The sequence below is a fragment of the Stegostoma tigrinum genome, chromosome 21 (assembly GCF_030684315.1).
Source record: "Stegostoma tigrinum isolate sSteTig4 chromosome 21, sSteTig4.hap1, whole genome shotgun sequence".
Classification (NCBI taxonomy): domain Eukaryota; kingdom Metazoa; phylum Chordata; class Chondrichthyes; order Orectolobiformes; family Stegostomatidae; genus Stegostoma; species Stegostoma tigrinum.
In genome coordinates, this window is record NC_081374.1 from 36,998,034 (window position 1) to 37,020,251 (window position 22,218).

A 22,218-nucleotide genomic window follows, 5' to 3' on the forward strand; every position below is an offset into this window, starting at 1 on the left:
CCTTAGCCTCAACACTTAGCTCTTTAACCTGGAACTATTCAAATGGATTTTCATTCAAGTGGTCTTATTTATATGTAGTTTCAAGCAATACAAAAGTACAAGTCAATGAAAACACAATTTTTATCATGACAGATTCTCATCTACTCTCCCAGAAGTAATGTACTGAAAACAGTCCATTGCGCCCTAGAACCTCCTGTCTGCCCTATCCCTGGTATTCTACGTTTTGCTGCCTGTGTCCTACGCAGGGTAGGTCTAGCTCAACTCGCACCCCTGTATACACTGGTTCCTGATCAGTCAGTGCCTCAACTTCAAACTTCTGCTCTTTAATTTCGAATCTATGATCTCACCCTCGGGGACTCTGTCCCACCAGCTCCACAACCCTTCCAGACATCCACACCCAGATAATTCTGACCTCATGACCTTCTGCGATTTTAAATGAACCACCACTGGCGGCCATGTCTTGAGCTGCTTTGGCCTTCACGCCTGTAGTTCCCTCCCTAAACTAAAAACTGAAGGAACTGCAGATGCCAGAAGTCAGAAAATTGCTGGAAAAGCTAGGCAGGTCAGGCGGTATCTTTGGAGAGAAATCAGAGTTAAAGTTCCAGGTCGAGTTACTCTTCAGGACTCAGTTTGTTCCAAAACATTACCTCTGACCAGATTGTCCTTAAAACCTCTCTCTTTGGTAGTGCTTTTGATCATCAATCTTTCAATCGGGCCTATCTTCCTTCCACAATACTTTCCAAATCGACTGTACCTACCATCTTGAAGGACAAGGGCAGCAGACACATGGAACATCTGCAAACTCCTCCCCCTAAATCACTCACCGTCCTGACTTGGAAGTATATCGCAGTTCCTTTACTGTAATTGAGTCAATCTTTGGAATTCCTCTTCCTAACAGCACTGTAGTCTACCTACATCACATGGACTGCAGTGGTTCAAGAAAGCAGCTCTCCAACCTTCTCAAAGTGTAAATTAGAGAAGGGCAATGAATTCTGACACCATCAGTGACAGTCTGAATCCAATGAAACATATACTTTGTTTAAATGGCCATAGGTGACTCATGTTAAATTTCTCTGTGGTCTCAGCATGATCTACTATGTTAAAAAGTGCTATTTTAATGCATGTAGTTGTTGCAGCGCTGGAAATGAAACAAAACAATGTTTTTGTCCACATTTAAGCTTTACATTCTGTCAGGTGACTGAAGGAATATATCAGTGCCTAAATGTGACTTCTGACTTCCTCTTTAAATCCAGTAGCAACAATTGGGGAAGAAAGTGGTGACAGTTGCCGCGGTAGTTGCTCAAGGGTTTAGAGCAAACAATTACTAAAATTGTTAGTTTTAGTCTCAGAAGTTTTTTAAAAAGTGCTAGAGTTGTGTTCACGCAACAGTGAGGTCATGGACCGGACAGTAGCGACATCACATTGTTCAAACAGAAACAAGGCTTCCAAACGACTCACTTATTTATATGATTGACAGGGTGCTTAGGATTTGAATTGACAGGCATTTCAATCTGTGGAGCTCCTGCAATTGTTTCAAGGATGTTTCAAACTAGTTGAATTGCCTAAACCATGAGAGAATCAGTTTTCACCTTCAAGGATCCCAATATTAGAACCATGGCTTACATATGTATAAGAATTTTTGTACTGTAACTGACCTACCCATAACCAAACCTTTCACTCAATAATTAACCTGACCCTTCCATCAATGCAGAGCAAGTAACCTAAGTTTAAAGGGAAACTCATCTACACTTCAACAACACAAATAAATACATTTTACACAGTAATATGTTCATTTTTCTTGTGACATGGCATGTTCTCCGACTGTGTTACATAACAATGTTCACTACGAAAACACACACATATCACATCAAAACAACCACACTAACTTGAGAACAACCTTTTAAAGTTTAACCATTTTGCAATATCAAAGATAACCTGGCTAAATAATTGACCTTTAATTTACCAACCATCAAACTAACAATAGAATTAAATAATTTCAAGAATAAAGCAAACTAATTTTGTAGCTTTAATTGAACACATTGCACATCTGTCCTGACAAACAGCCAATCTTCAAAATTACTGAACAGCTCCAGAGGAGAGTCATTAATTACTTTATTACCAAAATCACTCATAGAATTCATAGAATCCCTACAGTGTGGAAACAAGGCCTTTGGTCCAAGAAATCCACACTGACCCTCAGAGCATCCCACCCAGACCCATCCCCCTAATCTACACATCCCTGAACACTATGGGCAATTTAGCTCGGCTAATCCACCTAGCCTGCACATCTTTGGACTGAGAGAGAAAACTGGAGCACCCGGAGGAAACCCACGCAGACACAGGGAGAATGTGCAAACTCCACACAGACAGTCGCCCAAGGGTGGAATCGAACCTGGGTCCCTGGCGCTCCGGCAGCAGTGCTAACCACTGAGCTGCCAATGTCATACAACTACAGCATCCAGATTTTAAAACTATAATAAAAGCAAAATACTGACAAGATGGAAATCTGAAATGAACACAGATTGTTGGAGGTTTGGCAGCATCTGTGGAGACAGAAACAGAGTTAACATCTTGAGTCTCGTTTGACTCAAACCCAGAACCCAGTGTTTAGGCTGATGGAGAGATGGACTAGGACATCGAGGAGGCAACAGTCAATTGAAATTCGGGAAGCAAAGATGGACAGATGGGTTTGATGGTGGCATCAGACTAGACACAACAGAGAGAAGGTATTCTGTTTATATAGAAAGTGGCAGGTGAGAAAGTGGGGACAAGGGGATCTCTATCATGGATTTAGGAGGGATTGTAACAGACAAGATTTGTGTCAACCACTGAAAGGAGCAATCCTTGATTGAAGAAAAGAAAGAAGTCACATCCGAAATGCTGAATTGGAACACTGGCTCTTGTGTTTATGAAAATACAGTAAGGTGTCGCCACAATTCGGCACCACTTTAATCTCAGAAATTATAAAAAGAAACAATTGAGACAGACTTTGGACAAAAATCATCTTTCGTTCCCTCCATGGCTGCTGGGTTTCTGCGCTACACCAAAGCAAAGATTTAAGGACCAGCCCATTATGAGGTCACTGGATCGCCGCCATGGCAAACAGGGGCAGACCAGACCCACCGAGGCGCTAACGCTGAAGCCATCGCCTGGGAGCAGCCACATTGCTGCCATAGCCAAAAGGAACCACTGCTGAAACTGCTGCACCACCGCCAGGAGGAATGGACCAGACTCAGCAGTGCAGAGCCTTTGACAAAACCGCGGCCACGAGGAACAGACATCCATGTCCACCATGCTGCTGTTGCCACGGCAGGCCCTCGCTACCGCCTTCCTCTACTGTAGCCGCAGAAAAGATGGGCTTTGATACAAGAGAGAAATGAAGAACTTGAACAAAAATAAAGACTGAAGATGAATGCGGCCGGCCAGGTGAGTGAGAGCCTATGGACACAGATCCCCACACTTCTTGCACGACTGCATCATTCGAAGGGATGGTATAGTGGCTCAGTGGTCAGCACTGCTTCCTCACAGCGCCAGGGTCCCAGGTTCAATTCCACCCTCTAGCGGCTGTCTCTGTCAAGTTTGTGCGTGGGCTTCCTCTGGGTACTCTGGTTTCTTCCCACAGTCCAAAGATGTGCAGGCTAGGTGGTTTGGCCATATTAAATTGCCCAGTGTCCAGGGATGTTTGGGTTAGACAGGGGGAAATGCAGAGGTAGAGGAATGAGTCAGGGTGAGATGCTTTTTGGAGGGGTAGTGTGGACTTGTTAGGCCAAATGGCCTGTTTCCACAATGAAGGGAATTTATGAAACTGGAGCAGTGGAAATGGAGATACTAAGAATGCAGAGTAGTCAATATCTGAAGAAGGGTGTGAGGAATGTGAGAGCAAGTGGGTATATAGTGCAAACTGCTGACAGAGTATCCCCAGATAAAGAGTCGGAGACGGTGAGGAAAGGAAGTGTTGGTGGTGGACTCTTAAGTAGAAATTGGAAGCAAAGTAGATGAATATTTCCACTACACGGAGAGAACTGCAATGATAAAAGTGATCAATGTACTAGACAAAAAAGGTGATAGTGTGAATCCAAGCTGGGGCTGGAATGAGGCAGACACACCTTGGACCAATGGGAACATCCTCTATGACATCTTTTATTTGGAGGGAATTAGGAGAATTAAAGGAAAAAGAGTTTCAAAGTGAAGAAAAACTTTAGCCAGGTGGCAGATGTGGACATGGTAGGTCTTCTGTTTGAGGAAGAAACAGGGAGCCCTCAGATTGTCAGTGAGAAAAGTGGGGACTAGAGAGAGCGGATGGCTGTGATGAAGATCAAAGGCACAGGCTCAGGTAATTGGGAACTGTCTAAGTAGGAAGAAACTGGATATGGGGAGAAAGAAATAGATATGTGACAGGAAGGACTCAGTCCTGTAGGGTAGAAGCAGGCTGGTATGCTAAGCCTCACCAAGGAAGATCCTTTTGTACACTTTGGGAGCGAAATTTGAAGTAGTGGGATTCTGGAGGGAGGATCCGCAGAGATGAGGTCATTAATAATCCTGGAGAGGGTGGCTTGATGTGCAGTCCTGGTATCAAGAGCTGAGGGCGAAGTAGCGTCAGTTTTGTAGCTCTGTGAAGCCATGTTTATAAAGCTACACATCTTGTAGATCTCTTCTGGATTTATTCCAATACCCCTACGTTACCCATCACATCAGAGAACCAAAAGCAGGCACTGCACTCCAAGTGCAGTTTAACCTGGGTCTTGGGCATTGACAACATGGTATCCTGTGCATCAAGCAGGCCTATAAAATATAGCCTTTATGCCTTGGCTTCTTGGAACTGGTCATGAACCTTTTAAAGAATTATTAACTGTAACACCAAGTTCCTTCCTTTCATAATCCATTCACTTCTGCTTCATTTAAGCGTTAAATATATTTAGAGTTGCCTCTGCCCATAAGCTTAGAATAGAAATTATTTGGATTAAATACCACTTTCCAGGGTTTAGTTCATTCTCCGGCGCATCTAAATCTGTTTGCAGAACATTGTTCTCATCTGCAATCCTAACGCTTGCTAAAATATTTGTATTGCCAATGTATTTGCAGGCTTTAGCATCAACACCTATATCCAGGTCATTTATGAAAACAACAAAAATAAAGCAAATGATCCACCACACTGATTGCTTTGGCAGGGGCTGATTGCTAGACTCCACACAAATCCACAGCCAGGAATCAAGCCGACGCTTATCTTGTAACGTCTTCAAAACAATCCGAGCAAATCAGCAACCTTCTTTTCCAACTAAGATAGACTCTGCCACAAACAACGGTGCCTTATTTCAGCAAATTCCTCTTCATCTCTAACTGCCGTCGAGACATTAACTGCCTCAACCTCTCCACCCCTCTCACCCACTCCAAACCTCTCCCCTGCAGAATGGGCAGCCCTCCGCTCCCACCCCAACCTCACCATCAAACCCGCAGACAAGGGTGGCGCTGTGGTAGTATGGTGCACTGACCTCTACATCGCCGAGGCCAGATGCCAACTCTCCGACACCACCTCCTACCGCCCCCTCGATCATGACCCCACACCCGAGCACCAAACCATCATCTCCAACACCATTCATGACCTCATCACCTCAGGGGACCTCCCACCCACAGCCTCCAACCTCATTGTTCCCCAACCCCGCACGGCCCGTTTCTATCTCCTTCCCAAAATCCACAAACCTGCCTGCCCTGGTCAACCCATCGTCTCAGCCTGCTCCTGCCCCACCGAACTCATCTCCACCTATCTGGACTCCATTTTCTCCCCTTTGGTCCAGGAACTCCCCACCTACGTCCGTGACACCACCCACACCCTCCACCTCCTCCAGGACTTCCAATTCCCTGGCCCCCAACACCTCATTTTCACCATGGACGTGCAGTCCCTATATACCTGCATTCCGCATGCAGATGGCCTCAAGGCCCTCCGCTTCTTCCTGTCCTGCAGGCCCAACCAGTCCCCCTCCACCGACACTCTCATCCGCCTAGCCGAACTCGTCCTCACCCTCAACAACTTCTCTTTTCACTCCTCCCACTTCCTACAGACTAAGGGGGTGGCCATGGGCACCCACATGGGCCCCAGCTATGCCTGCCTCTTTGTAGGTTACGTGGAACAGTCCCTCTTCCGCAACTACACTGGCCCCAAACCCCACCTCTTCCTCCGTTACATTGATGACTGTATCGGCACCGCCTCTTGCTCCCCAGAGGAGTTCGAACAGTTCATCCACTTCACCAACACCTTCAACCCCAACCTTCAGTTCACCTGGGCCATCTCCAGCACATCCCTCACCTTCCTGGATCTCTCAGTCTCCAGTTACAAGCTGGTTGCCTGAGATGATGTCCATTTCAAGCCCGACTCCCACAGCTACCTAGAATACACCTCCTCCCACCTAACCTCCTGCAAAAATTCCAACCCCTATTCCCAATTCCTCCGCCTCCGCCGCATCTGCTCCCACGATGAGGCATTCCACTCCCGCACATCCCAGATGTCCAAGTTCTTCAAGGACCGCAACTTTCCCCCCACAGTGGTCTAGAACGCCCTTGACCGCATTTCCCGCAACACATCCCTCACACCCCGCCCCCACCACAACCGCCCAAAGAGGATCCCCCTCGTTCTCACACACCACCCCACCAACCTCCGGATACAACGCATCATCCTCCGACACTTCCGCCATCTACAATCCAACCCCACCACCCAAGACATTTTTCCATCCCCACCCCTGTCTGCTTTCCGGAGAGACCACTCTCTCCGTGACTCCCTTGTTCGCTCCACACTGCCCTCCAACCCCACCACACCCGGCACCTTCCCCTGCAACCGCAGGAAATGCTACACTTGCCCCCACACCTCCTCCCTCACCCCTATCCTAGGCCCCAAGGTGACTTTCCACATTAAGCAGAGGGTCACCTGCACGTCTGCCAACGTGGTATACTGCATCCACTGTACCCGGTGTGGCTTCCTCTACATTGGGGAAACCAAGCGGAGGCTTGGGGACCGCTTTGTAGAACACCTCCGCTCGGTTCGCAATAAACAACTGCACCTCCCAGTCGCAAACCATTTCCACTCCCCCTCCCATTCTCTAGATGACATGTCCATGATGGGCCTCCTGCAGTGCCACAATGATGCCACCCGAAGGTTGCAGGAACAGCAACTCATATTCCGCTTGGGAACCCTGCAGCCCAATGGTATCAATGTGGACTTCACCAGCTTCAAAATCTCCCCTTCCCCCACTGCATCCCAAAACCAGCCCAGCTCTTCCCCTCCACGCACTGCATCCCAAAACCAGTCCAACCTGTCTCTGCCTCCCTAACCTGTTCTTCCTCTCACCCATCCCTTCCTCCCACCCCAAGCCGCACCTCCATCTCCTACCTACTAACCTCATCCCACCTCCTTGACCTGTCCGTCTTCCCTGGACTGACCTATCCCCTCCCTACCTCCCCACCTACACTCTCTCCACCTATCTTCTTTTCTCTCCATCTTCGGTCCACCTCTCCCTCTCTCCCTATTTATTCCAGAGCCCTCTCCCCATCCCCCTCTCTGATGAAGGGTCTAGGCCCGAGACGTCAGCTTTTGTGCTCCTGAGATGCTGCTTGGCCTGCTGTGTTCATCCAGCCTCACATTTCGTTGTCTTGGGTTAACAGTATGACTCTCCAAAACTTTAATAAACTGTGGATTGCAAGTTACTAACCGAGGAAAGAGATGCAGGTGCTAAGACTGCTGTCAGAGCAATGCCATGACAACCCGGTATTTCTGTAGTTGCCATTGTACATTGGGCAAGAGAACTGGGGCTGGACTGATCCAAATTGCAGTGTTGTTAATTGTATCGGTGAATGCAAAAAAAAGTCAAAAGCATCTGAATAAATCCCACATCCTTATGTCCATAAGGTTTAAATGGTCCTAAGCACCCCATTGCCCAATGAAAGCAGGTCAGGCAAAGACATTGTGAAAAGTTCCACTTATTTTCATGACTGCAAATTGACTTTTTTCCTGCTCTCCTCCTGTGCTGTAATGTCTCAGTAATTCTATTCTTGTCTTCAACATTATTGGTGCTGTGGTTTCTGCATCACATAGGCTATAACCACAACCATCGCAATGTACTTAACCTGGTATCTGCTGCAGAGCTGTATACGGTTTGAAGCACTAGTTTTCAAAACTGTGCCGCTGAGCCACAATCCTGTTGGTTGCTGGGAAGCAATATTAAATTTACAAATGACATCAGCAGCATTTGCAGAAACCCAGCTGAGTGCGTGTGATGTCGAAAAGCAGAAAACTGCAGACTGTGGAAGGCAGAAATGCAAACAATGCTGGAAATACTCAAGAACTCAGAGCTGTGGAGAACAAAAAAAAGCAGGGTAATGCTGGTCAGGTGCCTGAGCTTCAAGAAATCTCATCATGCCTCAGGCCACATCTAGCTGTAACCAAAGAGGTTAGGCAATTGTTTTTCGTTAACGTACAAAGGGTGGGTCAATGCAGTAAGATGGCAGCAATCAGCCATATTAGCTGTGCAAAGATTACTGCATTGCCACTGAAAGGATCTGCAGAATGATCAGTCTTTGTTACAAGACATACACAGGAACAAAACCTAGGAATTGTAAATCCAAATTCCGCAGCTCCAAACTTGCATCAGGCGAATCAATATTTGCTCTAATTTGTGCACCGATCAGTGTTGTGCCATGTAGGAAATGATAAGACCGTGCATAACTGACTTTCCCTTTAGGATCCATCAATCCTTGGCAAAAGGTTGAAGTCAATTTGCTCCCAGATGATAGTTGGTTAATACTGTTTAAAAAACATGAAGAGATCTGTCATTCCTTCACAGGGCTGGCCTATAAGAATTGCTTCAGACCTTCTATTCATGTGTCACCCCAGTTCCATGGGAAAGAACATTGAAGAAAATAGCTGACAGGGTTCCCGGTGCATTCCAGCCGCATCAGTCTTGGTGACTTGACAGTGCATTTGTCATGTGGTAGTCGTTAGATCATGTTTAACCTAACATAAACAATGCACAAATACTCAAATTCAAAGTGCAGTAAGGGCCTGTCATTCATGAGCCCATTACAACCATTTATCCCATGACTCCATTCACAACCCTTTGTGAATTCTCTTACCCATGCAATATTTACTGCATCACTTTTCACCCACCACAAACCTAACGTTCACTGATCACGGTTTTAAAGACAAACATTTACTTTGTGTAGTAAAAGTGCAGATGCGGGTGTGTCATGTTCATTTGCCATTTATGGAAATCATTGATTGCAACATTCTCTGGGAATCTGTCCCCTGAGAACAGTAGGACTTTACTGTAGTTAAGATTTGTGCTGAAGCTGTCTGTTAGGAGTGGACCAGCAGTATCACAGAACAAAGGGACGCAGGTTAAAACACCCAGTCTGCTCAGCTCCTGATAATCAAATGTGAGGCTGGATGAACACAGCAGGCCAAGCAGCATCTCAGGAGCACAAGAAGCTCTTTTGTGCTCCTGAGATGCTGCTTGGCCTGCTGTGTTCATCCAGCCTCACATTTGATTATCTTGGAATTCTCCAGCATCTGCAGTTCCCATTATCTCTGCTCAGCTCCTGATGTTAGCTGCACTGCAACACAATGTGAGGCTGGCATTTCACCAGTGAAAAGGATGATAGTTTGCTGGTTCGCAGCTCTGATGACCAGTTAGGTGTGGTGGTTACAGGTTATTTACATCAGTGACACATGGGTATTATGGAAGCACAGAGCCAAAACATGCATTTCATATCGCAAGATCTCAGAAATATTTTCTCTGCTTTCTGTCTCTCTCTGTCCATACGTCATCTTACACCACCACTTCCAGCCCCTCCAGTCCAATTGCTGCCTGTCCACAGTACTGATCGGAATCACAATGAACAAACCTCCACACCCACACCCACCAATTCTTCCCATCCTCTCTACTTCAGCTGGTGCCTTGGACACAATCATTCCATCTTCACTCAGTGTGTCTGCTTTAACAATCCATCTTCCAAGGCATGGCTCTCTCTTAGTTTTGGTCTGGCTGCTCGGTATCAGTCCAAAAGCCATTGCTACTCTCTCCAACTAATTGGTTGGCATCAAGACAAGAGTGAGAATGGGGATTGATTAGCTCAGTTGACTGGATGGCTGGTTTCCAACACAGCGCGATGCCCACGCAGCAGGTATAACTCCTGCACTCCTTCAGGCTACCACAAAAGGTCCCACCTTCTCAAACTCACCCCCTAGTCACAGTGAGCCTCAGGTTAAATGCACCAATCATCTCTGACTCTAATGAATCATTTGGTCCTCTAATTCTATGGCAACTTTACTTTACCTTACTTTCGGCAGCATGCTGGCTCAGCGGTCAGCACAGCTACCTCACAGCACCAATGACCCAGGTCCAGTTCCAGCCTTGGACGACTATCTGTGTGGAGTTTACACATTCTCCCTGTTCTTGATGCAAGTTTGCTCACTGAGCTGGAAGGTTCGTTTTCAGACGTTTCGTCACCATTCTAGGCAACATCATCAGTGGGCCTCTGGTGAAGCACCGGTGTTATGTCCCGCTTTCTATTTATGTGTTTAGGTTTGCTTGGGTTGGTGATGTCATTTCCTGTGTGTGGACTCAATGGGCGGAGTGGCTTGCTTCCACACCGTACGGATTCTATGAGTTCAAACTTACCATAGGTTCCTGTTGCTAATGCTGTAACCATTCCCCTAGGCTGCTGCCAGTAGCTACATCCCTTTGATTTTCAGGCCACCAAATGCCTGGCACAGTTCTCCTGAACCTCTGGTTTGCCGAGTGCAGCAGGCTTGGTGCAGTGCATGTTTGCATTAAGTACTGGTTTACATCTTTGCCAAGGAATATCGAGGCACCTGCCAGTACTGCAAATACATCTTCCTACAACCAGGCCACAATATAATTATAACTTTTTGACAGGATTGTTTCTGTTTATTTCAGTTTCAAGCACTTTTTGTGGCTAGGCACCAGGTTTCTCAAAACAAGATTTTAACCTAGAGGCGTGTGCCATCAATTAATTAAACAGGTAAATATAGCTTGAAAAACATCCAGTAATGCCACCGGCTTTGTCAGACGTTGTCCAAGTAATGAATGCACATGAAAATTTTAATCTCATTTGTTAAGTTGCATTCCACATGTTTGGCAGAAGTGCTGGGAGTTGAACAAATAGAGGAGTGAGAGGGATGAGGTGCCTGTAGAAAATCGGTCTTTCCTCTACTGCAGGGGAAGAAACTAGCTGTTCAGTGAGTGTCTGTTCAGGTCTATGCTATTCCTAAAGTTTAAAATAGTACGTGAATCATGGCAGGGTTAACAAAGTACAGAAATTAGCAAATTAAGTAATCTAACGAAACAGTGAAGTAGTTCATTAAAACACATTAAGGATGGCAGAATAGCTGATGGATCATGGCTGTAACTTGCGGAATTCCTAGATCCCAGTGTGGTCTGGGACAAATAATGTCCTGCAACAAATTGTTGCAAATTGAGGAGCCTTGACTCAGAATTATTAAGCTGGAGATTGAACTGCAGATATGGCAATATATTGAGGAGAGGGAAGACTACCTCGATATTTTGTACAATGCTCATTAGGATAGGATTTTCTGATTTGTCCCATGGTCAGGAATAAGAGAACACTGCTGCAGGTGAAGGCAGGGAAGGGGCAGGAATGCAGGTGGCACAGCCATTGCAACCACCCAACGGGGGGTGGGTGGGGGGGTTTGAGGTTCTTTCAGCCTCTTTGAAGGAGCTCAACTGATCATAATGCCAAGCGACGGAACCCATTCAAGCACAAAGGAAATGTGGTGGCAGCCAGAGTATACAGTGAGGGAGATTGGCATACTCCTAAACAGCAAAGGGGGAGAGAGAGAGAGAGTGTCCAGAAAGTCATGTTACCTGCCTGGTACTAGAATTTAGAGAGGAACTTACAATGGGATGAGCAGGATCTGGTCATTGTGACCCATGTAGCTAACAATGATACGATGAGACAAGGAGAAAGGTTCTGCATTGTCTGTCTAAGTATCTAAGCATCGAATTAAGAAGCAGTTCTCAAAGGTGATCATTTCCGGATTATTACTCAAGCCGTGTGCAAATTGGCACAGAGTGAATAAAACCAGAGAAATGAATGTATGGCTCAGAGACTGGTGCAGTAGGAAATTGGTACCAAGGAAGGTGGGGAATGGTGGCACATGAACCACGCTGTGATCAATGTTTTACCTAGCCATATAACTAGGAAAGTAGAGAAAGTTTGAAACTATGTGCTATTGGTGTAAGATCCAATTTAGGAAAATGTGTATATCAAACAGTAGAAACAAGGTGGGAGAGAAAGATATTAAAATGGCTATCAGTCCAAGAGCCATTGCTGCTCTCCCCAGCTAACTGAACAGATTTTAACAGAAAAGAATAAATCAACAGATAAGGGTAGAGGTTACAAAAAAACATAAAAGGATAAACTTAATGCTGTTTCTGAATGTACTTCCCATTCAAAACTAAACATATGAACTGAGAGTGCAAATGGAAATAAAGGGGATAGCCTCGTGGTATTATCGCTGCACTGTTAATCTGGAGACCCAGATAACATTCTGGGGATCCGGGTGCAAATCCCGCCATGGCAGACAGTGGAATTTATATTCAATAAAATATCTGGAAATAAGAATCTAATGACGACTGTTAATCTATTGTCAATAGTCCGAAAAACCCAGCTGGTTCACTGATGTCCTTTGGGGAATGAAACTGCCATCCTCACCTGGCCTGGCCTACATGTGACTCCAGGCTCACAGCAACGTGGTCGACTCTGAACTGCCCTATAGGCAATAAATGCTGCCTAGCCAGCAATGCCCACATCCCATTAACGAATAAAGAAAAATAAGTACAATCTGATTGGCATCATGGAAACGTGATCGCAGAATGACGGATCAGGACTGATAGTGAAAGATTCTTGACAGTTGAGGACAGAAACTAAGAAAAAGTGGCTCCAATCATGGTATTAGCACAGTAGAGAGGGATGACCCAAGTTCAGGATAACAGTATTTAAAAGCATTTTGGGTAGAGATGAGAAGTGATTAAGTCAAGGGGTTACTTGTGGAAGGGGTGTACAGACCCCTTAACAATAAACACATGGTAGAATAGTGTATGAAGGAAGAAATAATGAGAGCACGGCAGAAAGGTAGTGACAACCATCAGGGATTTTAATCTACATATAGACTGGAAAAGACAAATGGAAAAAGATAGCTTTGATGCAGGAGTTCATAAATGCTTTTGGAGAGTTTCTTAAAATAGCACATCCTGGAGCCAAACCAAATGCAGTTCATTCAGGACCTAGTATTATGCAACAAGTTTAGGATTGCTAGGGAACAGATAGTATAACGTGATTTGATTTTTAATTTCAGTTCTAAGGAAAGAATAGTGAGTCCAAGGCCAGAATTTTAAAACTTAAATAAGGGTAACCCTGAGGGCTTGAAAGCAAAGCTAAAGTGAACTGGCAAATTAGTTTTTTTTCTGAAGAAGGGTCTTGACCCAAAACGTCAAACTTTCCTGCTCCTCTAATACTGCTTGGCCTGCTGTGTTCATCCAGCTGCACACCATGTTATGGCAAATTAATTTAATTGATAGGTCAGTCGAGATACAGTGGTAGTCATTCTGAGGAATATCTGAGTACACCAAATAAATATTCCCGATAAAAAGGAAAACCTAAAGTGAGGACTTAGGTTCTGTGATTAAATGAATTTGCTAAAGAAAGTCACAAAGTATATAATCGCACAAAGATGGGACAGAAGATTGGACAGAACATAAAAATAGCAAACAATGAAAAAATAAGGAGGGAAAATAAGAGTACAAGAGAAAGTTAGTTCATGAAAACAGCTTGTAAGAGTTTCTACACATTTTTAATAAATCATTAACAAAGTGAGATTTGATCCTGTAGAAAGTGAATCTGGGGATTTAATGTACAGTAGGAGACAGCAGAAAACTTGTACATATATTTTGCATTGGTCTTCACTGTAGGGAATACAAGAAAAATCAGGAAATGAGGGGAAAGGAATATAAGAAAATTATAATCACTAGGGAAGTGGTTCTGAGCAAATGTTGCAGTGTGGGCTGACACGTGCCAAGGTCCTGATGGACTTCATCCTCAGATATTAAAAAAGCCTGGCTGATGAGATATTTGCTGCATTGGTTTCAATTCTTTCAAAAATTGCCTAGATCTAAGGAAGTCTTGACCAGGCTGAAAAATAGCAAATGTAATATTATTCAAGAAAGGGAAAAAAAAAAGAACAGAAAGCAGGAATCTTCTAGTCAGTCAGCTGAACATCTGACATAGGGAAGGTGTTACAAACTATTATTAATGATGGTACAGCCAGGCACTTAGAAAAGTTCAAGGAAATCAGACAATGAAAACTTGATTTTGTGGAAGGGAAATCATGTTTAACCAATTTGTTGGATTACCCAAGGGAGCAACACAGTGTGCTGCAGATAAAGGGAAACTGGAGGATATACGTTACTGGGATTTCCAGAAGGCATTTGATAAGGTGCCACATCAAAGTTAGTTGTAAAGAAGACAATACGAAGGCTTCAATGGGTTATAGAAAAATTACGTGAGTGGGCAAAGATCTGGCAAATGGAGTATAATCTGGGAAAAAGTGAAATTGTCCATTTTGGTACAAAAAATAAAAGCGGCAGCATGTTACCTCAATAATGAAAGATAGCAGAGTTCTGAGATGCAGCACAAACTAGCTCACAAACTGGAAAACGGCGTATACAGCAAATGAGGGGACATGATCAGGGAGATGTAGAAAGGATGTTTACTCTTGGCGAGAATCTAGAATTATAGGTCACTGTTTAAAAATAACGGGTTGTCCATTTAAGAGAGAGATAGGTAGAATATTTTCTCCTCAAATTTGGAACTCTTTGCCGCAAAAGGTGGTCAAAGCAAAGGTTCTGAAAATTTTTAGAGGAGAAAGTAGATAGATTCTCAATAAGAAAAGGGGTGAATGCGACTGTGGGTGGACAGGAATGCGGAGTAATCAGATCAGCCATGATCTTATTGAATGGCAGAGCAGACTCAAGGAGCTTAATGGCCTAAATTGTGTGGTTCATATGTAATTTTGTGATATCTCAGTTAGGTACAACATATGAAAATCTCAACATATCATACAAATTATCATTCTAAAAGATTCCCTACCCCCAGATTCACTCAAAACTTAACACAGCATTGTTCCCAATTAGGAATGACATTTAATGGCCCTGTTGGATAATCTGAACATACGTGAACCAGAAACGGGTCTGTTATTTAACCTGGAGCAAACAATGAAAAGTTTAATAAGGAGGGAAAATAAGAGTACAAGAGGAAGTTAGTTCATGAAAACAGCTTGTAAGAGTTTCTACACATTTTTAATAAATCATTAACAAAGTGAGACTTGATCCTGTAGAAAGTGAATCTGGGGATTTAATGTACAGTAGGAGATAGCAGAAAACTTGTACATATATTTTGCATTGGTCTTCACTGTTATGTTCTAACCAAATCCCCTGAGTTTTTCACTAAATTCCAGTTTAAATGCTTTACTTATTTTGAAGCTTCAGTGGAAAGTTGTGAAAATTTTACATTTTTGTTAAAATGACATTTAATCTAACACTTGTCTAATGCTAAAAATGACATACAGTTTAACACGCACATATATCCTGGTCAGTATCCAACACATCTGTATCAAAGGCTCCTTTTTCAGACTAATTAGAAGCAGCAAGGAACACAATGTAAAATCAACAGGACAAGCTCAGCAGATCTGACACCATCTGTGGAGAAAAACGAAAGGTAATGTTTCAGGTCAAACGATCCTTCCTCAGAACCTGCTGAGCTTGTCCAGCCATTTCTGTTTTCATTTCTGATTTACACCATCCATAGTTCTTTCAGTTTTCACAATCTAAAGTCAAGCTCCATCAGACAAAAATTCTAACCAGCACCATGGTGCAGAAAGGAGTAATATTCAGGCTGAGTGAGTGCTGAGCACAGACCGGCTGTATTCCAAACTCTAATTACCATTTACACTCTCAATGATGTGTGAGTGACAAAAGACAGAACATTTATCCAAAATTAAAGAAAGGGCAATACCTGATCCATTCATTCAATCCAAGAAAGTTTGCTGGAAATCCGTTCAATCATAAACAATTGATAAAATTCTCACCTCATCAGGAACCATCACTAGTGGGTATTTGTCCTCTGAGAGAAAGTTGAAGAGACACCATAACCTGAACGCATCATGTTCAGAAATAATGCAGTTTCCATTTTTATCGTGTTTGTAGTTCTTCTTTGCAGTTAAAGTCCAGCAGAGCTCATCAAAAGTTTCTTTGACGAAAGCACCTTCCTCGACCTATGACAAAGAGTTGGTGTTCTGTTTGAGTCATTATAACTAGGCACATATTTTGAGCCAATTCTTCCTGTCACATAATAACGACAACAGAAAAATCAAGACCTTTGCCTTTTCAATAAGCTGCAAAGTAAAATTCACCTTGTTTTTTGTTAAATCTTTGGTTAGGCCTCCCACAAATTCATCAGAATAAGATTACATACTGTTACTAGAAAGTTTTGCACATTCAGTAACACAGACAATTCTCTGATGTGCAGACCATACACAGGAGTGAGCATGCGCAATGCTCGCTGACCCACCACACCCAGCACCAAGGAAGCTTGGCAGATTGAGCTCCGATCTCCTTGTTAGGAGCTGACTAATGAGATCCTCAGCTAGTCGTGGCCCTCCACAGTCAACTCACTCAATTATTTACCCTTTTCTCCACCTCCAAACCAGGAAAAAATATTCCCTCAAAACTTTTTTTTTCGGGATTATTGTTCTAGAATTTTAATTACCATTTCAACAAGCTAAGTACTTCCATGTTTGACATAACACATCAGAGCATTAAGTGCAAAAAAATGATGACTGAAGTTACTGAATTTTCATTAACATTCTACAGACTCATTTCAAGCTGCATTGTTCCACAATGTACCGACTGAAAGCATTTCTGATGGAAATCGAAATAACTATGGACACTGTAAATTAGGAACACAAACAGACGTTGCTGGAAAAGCTCAGCAGGTCTGGCAGCATCTGTGAAGAAAAATCAGAGTTAATATTTTGGGTCTGAAACATTAATTCCAATTTTTCTTCGCAGATGCTGCCAGGCCTGCTATGCTTCTCCAGTAACTTCTGTTTACATTTCTGATGGACCATTTCTACATATTTCATTTGTGAAAAGGTTTTTATAGTTACTTCTAAAAGCCTGAGCATCTACCATGGTGTACTGTTTAATCTTAATATTGACATCTGACCACTCTTTTCACATTCTTAACATTGTAAGACTGACCCTCTCATATCTGGACCTGGGTGACTCTGTTGCAATTCCATTCTCCATAAATTTGAAGTAATTTAAAACTTAAATACCCATATTCTAATTTGCACAAAGTCCCATTCACCCATTATGTCCATACATACTAACTTACAGTAGTTCTAAATTACCCCTGTTCCCAAATCCCTCCGTTCCCTCTCCTCCCCATCTCGATTCGTTCATCTAACCTTATAACCTACTCCAGACCTGACTTCTTACAGATCTCAGATTCTTGGTCATCACACCTTGCACCACCTTCAGTTCCTGAGACCCAATGATCTGGAATTCCCTCCCTACACCGCATTTTCATTCTTTTCTCCTCTAAGATACTTCTTCAAGCCTACTTCCTTGTCCAAGTTTTGACTGCCTTCACTAAAAGCTCCCTATGTGGCTTGATGTCAAAAAAAAAATGCTCCTGTAAAGTGGCTTTAGCAGTTTTACTCAGTTCAGGCGCTATTTAACACAAGTTGTAGTCCTCAGTATTATCCACTATTCATAACGGAACAGGAATTCCCTAATTTGGGCCTTCCCAACCTGCTTCACAGGTAGAGTCTAAACCTGTCTGGACCAGCACATTGACTGAGTGAACATGGGAGGAGGGGTAGATGACTCAATCCCATGAGTCTGCTCCGCCATTGTAGATTGTCATAGAATCCCTACAGCGTGGAAGGAGGCCGTTCGGCACATTACGGCTGATTACGTTCTTTCATGACCTGTTCCCATCCTATCTTGTGGTTGGTTGGCTCACCGAGCTGGTTTGTTGCTTTTCCGCGACGTTTCATTACCTGCTGGGTAACATCATCAGAGCAGCCTCCGATGAAGCGCTGTTGTGTTTTCCCGCCTGGTATTTAAACTCTGGAGTCTGTTGAGCTGGATTACCCGACTTTCGGTTTTCCTTTGCAGTCGAGTGCATAGGGGGCTACAAATTTACTCTTAAAATCCCAACCTACCTCCATATCCCTTCCTATTATTAGCAACTACAAATCTATCACTTTCTGTCTTGCTCTTAAGTAATGACTGAGCTTTCACAGCCCTCTCGAGTAGAAAGTTTCAAAGATTCAACACCCTCTGAGTGAAGACACTCCTTCTCATCTCAGCCTTAAATGGCTAACGTTGTATTTTGAAACTGTGATCTCTGGCTCTAGACCCCACAGCTAAGGGAAGCATTGTCTCTGCATTTTGGCTGTTTACCCCCTTAGGAATTGTGTACATTTGTGTGAGATGACAATTCATTCTTTGACACTCCAGGAGTGCAGACATATTGACCTTCACGTAGAGAAACCAAAGCCAAACTTCAAATGTTATTTTGGGAGACTGGTTTACTTGTTAAGATATATTAAGAAGCATCAAAGGTTGGGCTTTGGCAACTGTCCATCACTAACATGGGGGCTCCAGAGCTTGTTTTTAAAGTTTATTTCATCATGTGATGCAGACAGCCTTTTGTTGCCCATCCATAATTGCTCTTGAATTGAAGGACTTCCTCGACCTTTTCAGACAGCAGTTAAGAGCCGTGTTAAGAGAATGCATTTTTAAAAACAGATTCAGCAGGGACCATATATTCCGGTCAACACAAATCTTCTTTCTCTCTCCACAGCAGTCACTAGTTGCTAAATGCAGCTTTGAATGAATACACAAGTTAGAAAGAACAGGCATTTCCACAACCACAGACTCTCTAACAAACCACAGAGGACTTACTTATAATAAGCTTATGTAGAAAAAGATCAACTCTTAACCCAGCTTGGGATCTTGCCAGATCAAATCAGTGCAGACTAAATCTACTTGACTCAACAGAATTTCACATGATACATGGTCTGTTTGGGAAATGATGAACGTTTTCTTAACTGGAGTAAAACAGCTGGAGAACCGATGGCTATATTCAAATTAGGAGGCGATGTGTTCCATAGCCTATATTACTGGACCAAACTGTTGGTTATGTTGGTTTGATAGCCTCAGTAACAATGTCTTTGAGGAGACCAGGATGGCAGGTCTATCCTCCTTCTAGATTTCGAGCTGTTTTCCCCACCCAAATTCCAATGACAACATCCTACTGGGTGGAACTTAATGCACTTCTCAGCATTGACGCTTTCAGTACCAAACCCCATGTACACAACAACTTTGCCCCTTCCATTTTGGCTTTGATTTTGCAGTAGCATGAGATCCAATGGTGTCTGCTGAGAGTTGGATCTACTTTTGCCTGTTTAACTCCCTACAATTTATTGTGCAGCTATTACCCAAAGTGAGAGTTGATTCAATGAGTGCAATGAAGAGATACAAGGCACCTAGGACTGGAGGGACCAGGTCGAGTAACTGTGTAACTCTTTAACCGATCAACTGAAAGATTCAGAAGTAATTAGAGGATTAAGAGAAGGAGACATTTATCACAATGCTGGAATTAATGGCAAATTCAGTACAATAAAAGAACGACAAAGAGGATGAAAAAGAGGGAAAGAACAGACAGGAAAGTCAAATTAAATAAAAACAAATTGAACAGTTTTAAAGTCTCCAGCAAAAATTAGCACCTAAACGAAACAGGGTTCACACTTTTAACAGTTAATCTGCAGTGGGAAATGTTGATTAGCAGTAATCATCAACTGACATATTAAAAAGATATTTTAAAAAATTTTAAACAATGCTAAATTTCTGGGATTTTTTTGTTCATATTTGAAATCCAAACACAGTAACTTCACAAATGAGGCAGATAGCAAGATGCCATTTTCACTAAGCTAATAGATAAGACTGGCAACTTGGGCAGCAGTTTTTAGACTTTAACACTTAACTCCATCTCGACCCTTTCTTGAGCTGTACTATTTACACTTAAATATCACAGGGTGGCATTCATCTAAATGTTGCATGAAAGAAAAGGCTTGTATTTTATTTCTTACAAATGTCACCAATATCTTTGAAGAAACCATCTCTCCCCAAAGAATGGTCCGATAAGACAAACATGAAGCTCATTCAACAACGTACAAAGAATGTTAATCCTGCGCAGCCAATTGCAACTCAAAAATTTGATGAAGCTCGAGCCATAATCCTCCTCACTTGCAATAGCTAATGTTCTTCAAATCCTACCATGGCAGATGATGGAATTTGAATTCATTAAAAAAAAGGGAATTAAAAGTCTAATAATGGCCAGGAATCCATTATCATTTGTCAGAAAAACCCATCGGGTTCATTAAGATCTTTTAGAGAAGGAAACTGCAATCCTCACCTCACCTGAGCCTACTTGTGACTCTAGAACAACAGCAATGCTGTTGCCTATTAACTGCCCTCTGGGCAATCAGGGATGGGCAATAAATGCTGCTTAGCCAGCAACATCCCCATCCTGTGTATGAACGAACTTAAGAAGAAATGAAATCCAAATGAAGTTTTTGGCACAAAATACATTAGTGTTTGGAAAAATATGGAAAAGCCAGTCATGATTGGTTAAAGGTCGATTATGTTGGACTAATTTAATTGATGAACTATTGGAGTAGGTTAAATAAGATGCTGTGGTTACAGGTTTTTAAAAGTCATTTGATATGGAGTCATGTTTAATAGACTTAACAAAATTGAAGCCAGTGGATTTTAAGGTGCAGTGCTGCAAAAATTGCCAAAAGGTCGGAAGAGAGAGAATTACAGCAACAGATAGCACACTCGAAGTCTGCAAATAGCAAGATTTGGAAATGTAATAGGCCACACTTCACTGGAAGTGGAAGCTCCCATTTGTCATTATATTGCTGTTTTGTCATTTTATTGCTGAGAGGCATAGATAGAGTTGATAGCCAGAGACTATTTCCCAGGGCAGAAATGGCTAGCACGAAGGGTCATAGTTTTAAGCTGGTTGGAGGAAAGTATAGAGGGGATGTCAGAGGTGGGTTCTTTACACAGAGAGTTGTGAGAGCATGGAATGCCTTGCCAGCAGCAGTTGTGGAAGCAAGGTCATTGGGGTCATTTAAGAGACTGCTGGACATGCATATGGTCACAGAAATTTGAGGGTGCATACATGAGGATCAATGATCGGCACAACATTGTGGGCTGAAGGGCCTGTTCTGTGCTGTACTGTTCTATGTTCTATGTTCTATAGTGAGAAGCATAGTAACAAACTTTAAGGGACAAGGACAGATTGGTGAATAGCTGGGAAACACGAACTAATTTGTTCAGCAGGAGGCAATTTAAACTAAACGATGCAGTTTTAAAGGATATGCAGGAACAGAGGCTCCCAAGGGTGTATGTCCAAGATTCTTTGAAGATGGCAAGGTATGTTAAGGAGGCTGTTTAAAAAAAAGCATAAGGAGCCCTGACTTCTTAAACAGAGGCATAGAGTGTAAAAATAAAGGAAGTGCTGCTAAATTTATATAAAATAGTGGCTAGGTCCCGGCCAGAGTAAATGTTCTCAGTTCTGGACCCCACATTTTCGAAATGCTGTCAAATAGCCACATGTAGGGAGCAGACATTTACCAGAAGAGTACCAGGGATGAAAAACTCAGTTGATTCAGAGACACCATTGTTGTTCTCTTGGAGTAGAGAAGGTTAAGTGAACACTTTATAGTGATGCTCAAAATCATGAATGGCTTTTATCGCATAAATGAGGAGAAACTGTTCCCAGAGGACAGGCATTTCAGAAAATTAACAAAAGAACCAAAAAGGTACAATGAGAAAAAAATTACGCAGCAAGTTATGATGTGGAATAGACTGTCTGAAAGTGTGTTAGAAGCAAGTTCAAAATAATCTTTGAAAAAGGAATTGGCTAACTGAATATAGATAAAAGGGAATTATTTGTTCCACTATAGGAAAGGAACTGAAAAGGTTGGCTAATTTGATAATTCTTTACAGAGTCAGTACAGGCATGATGTGCCAAATGGTCTTGTGTTGC

The 22,218-nt window shown here is 42.9% G+C and overlaps 1 protein-coding gene across 2 annotated transcripts in view; it reads right to left on the reverse strand.

The window, feature by feature from the left end:
• Positions 1–22,218, reverse strand: part of def6a (DEF6 guanine nucleotide exchange factor a) — a 140,204-nt gene that overhangs the window by 61,226 nt on the left and 56,760 nt on the right. For both annotated transcript variants that reach the window (XM_059653450.1, XM_048553530.1), the window contains exon 3: positions 16,172–16,357. In XM_059653450.1, the coding sequence (XP_059509433.1) occupies positions 16,172–16,357 (186 nt within the window). The remainder of the gene's footprint in view (positions 1–16,171; positions 16,358–22,218) is intronic.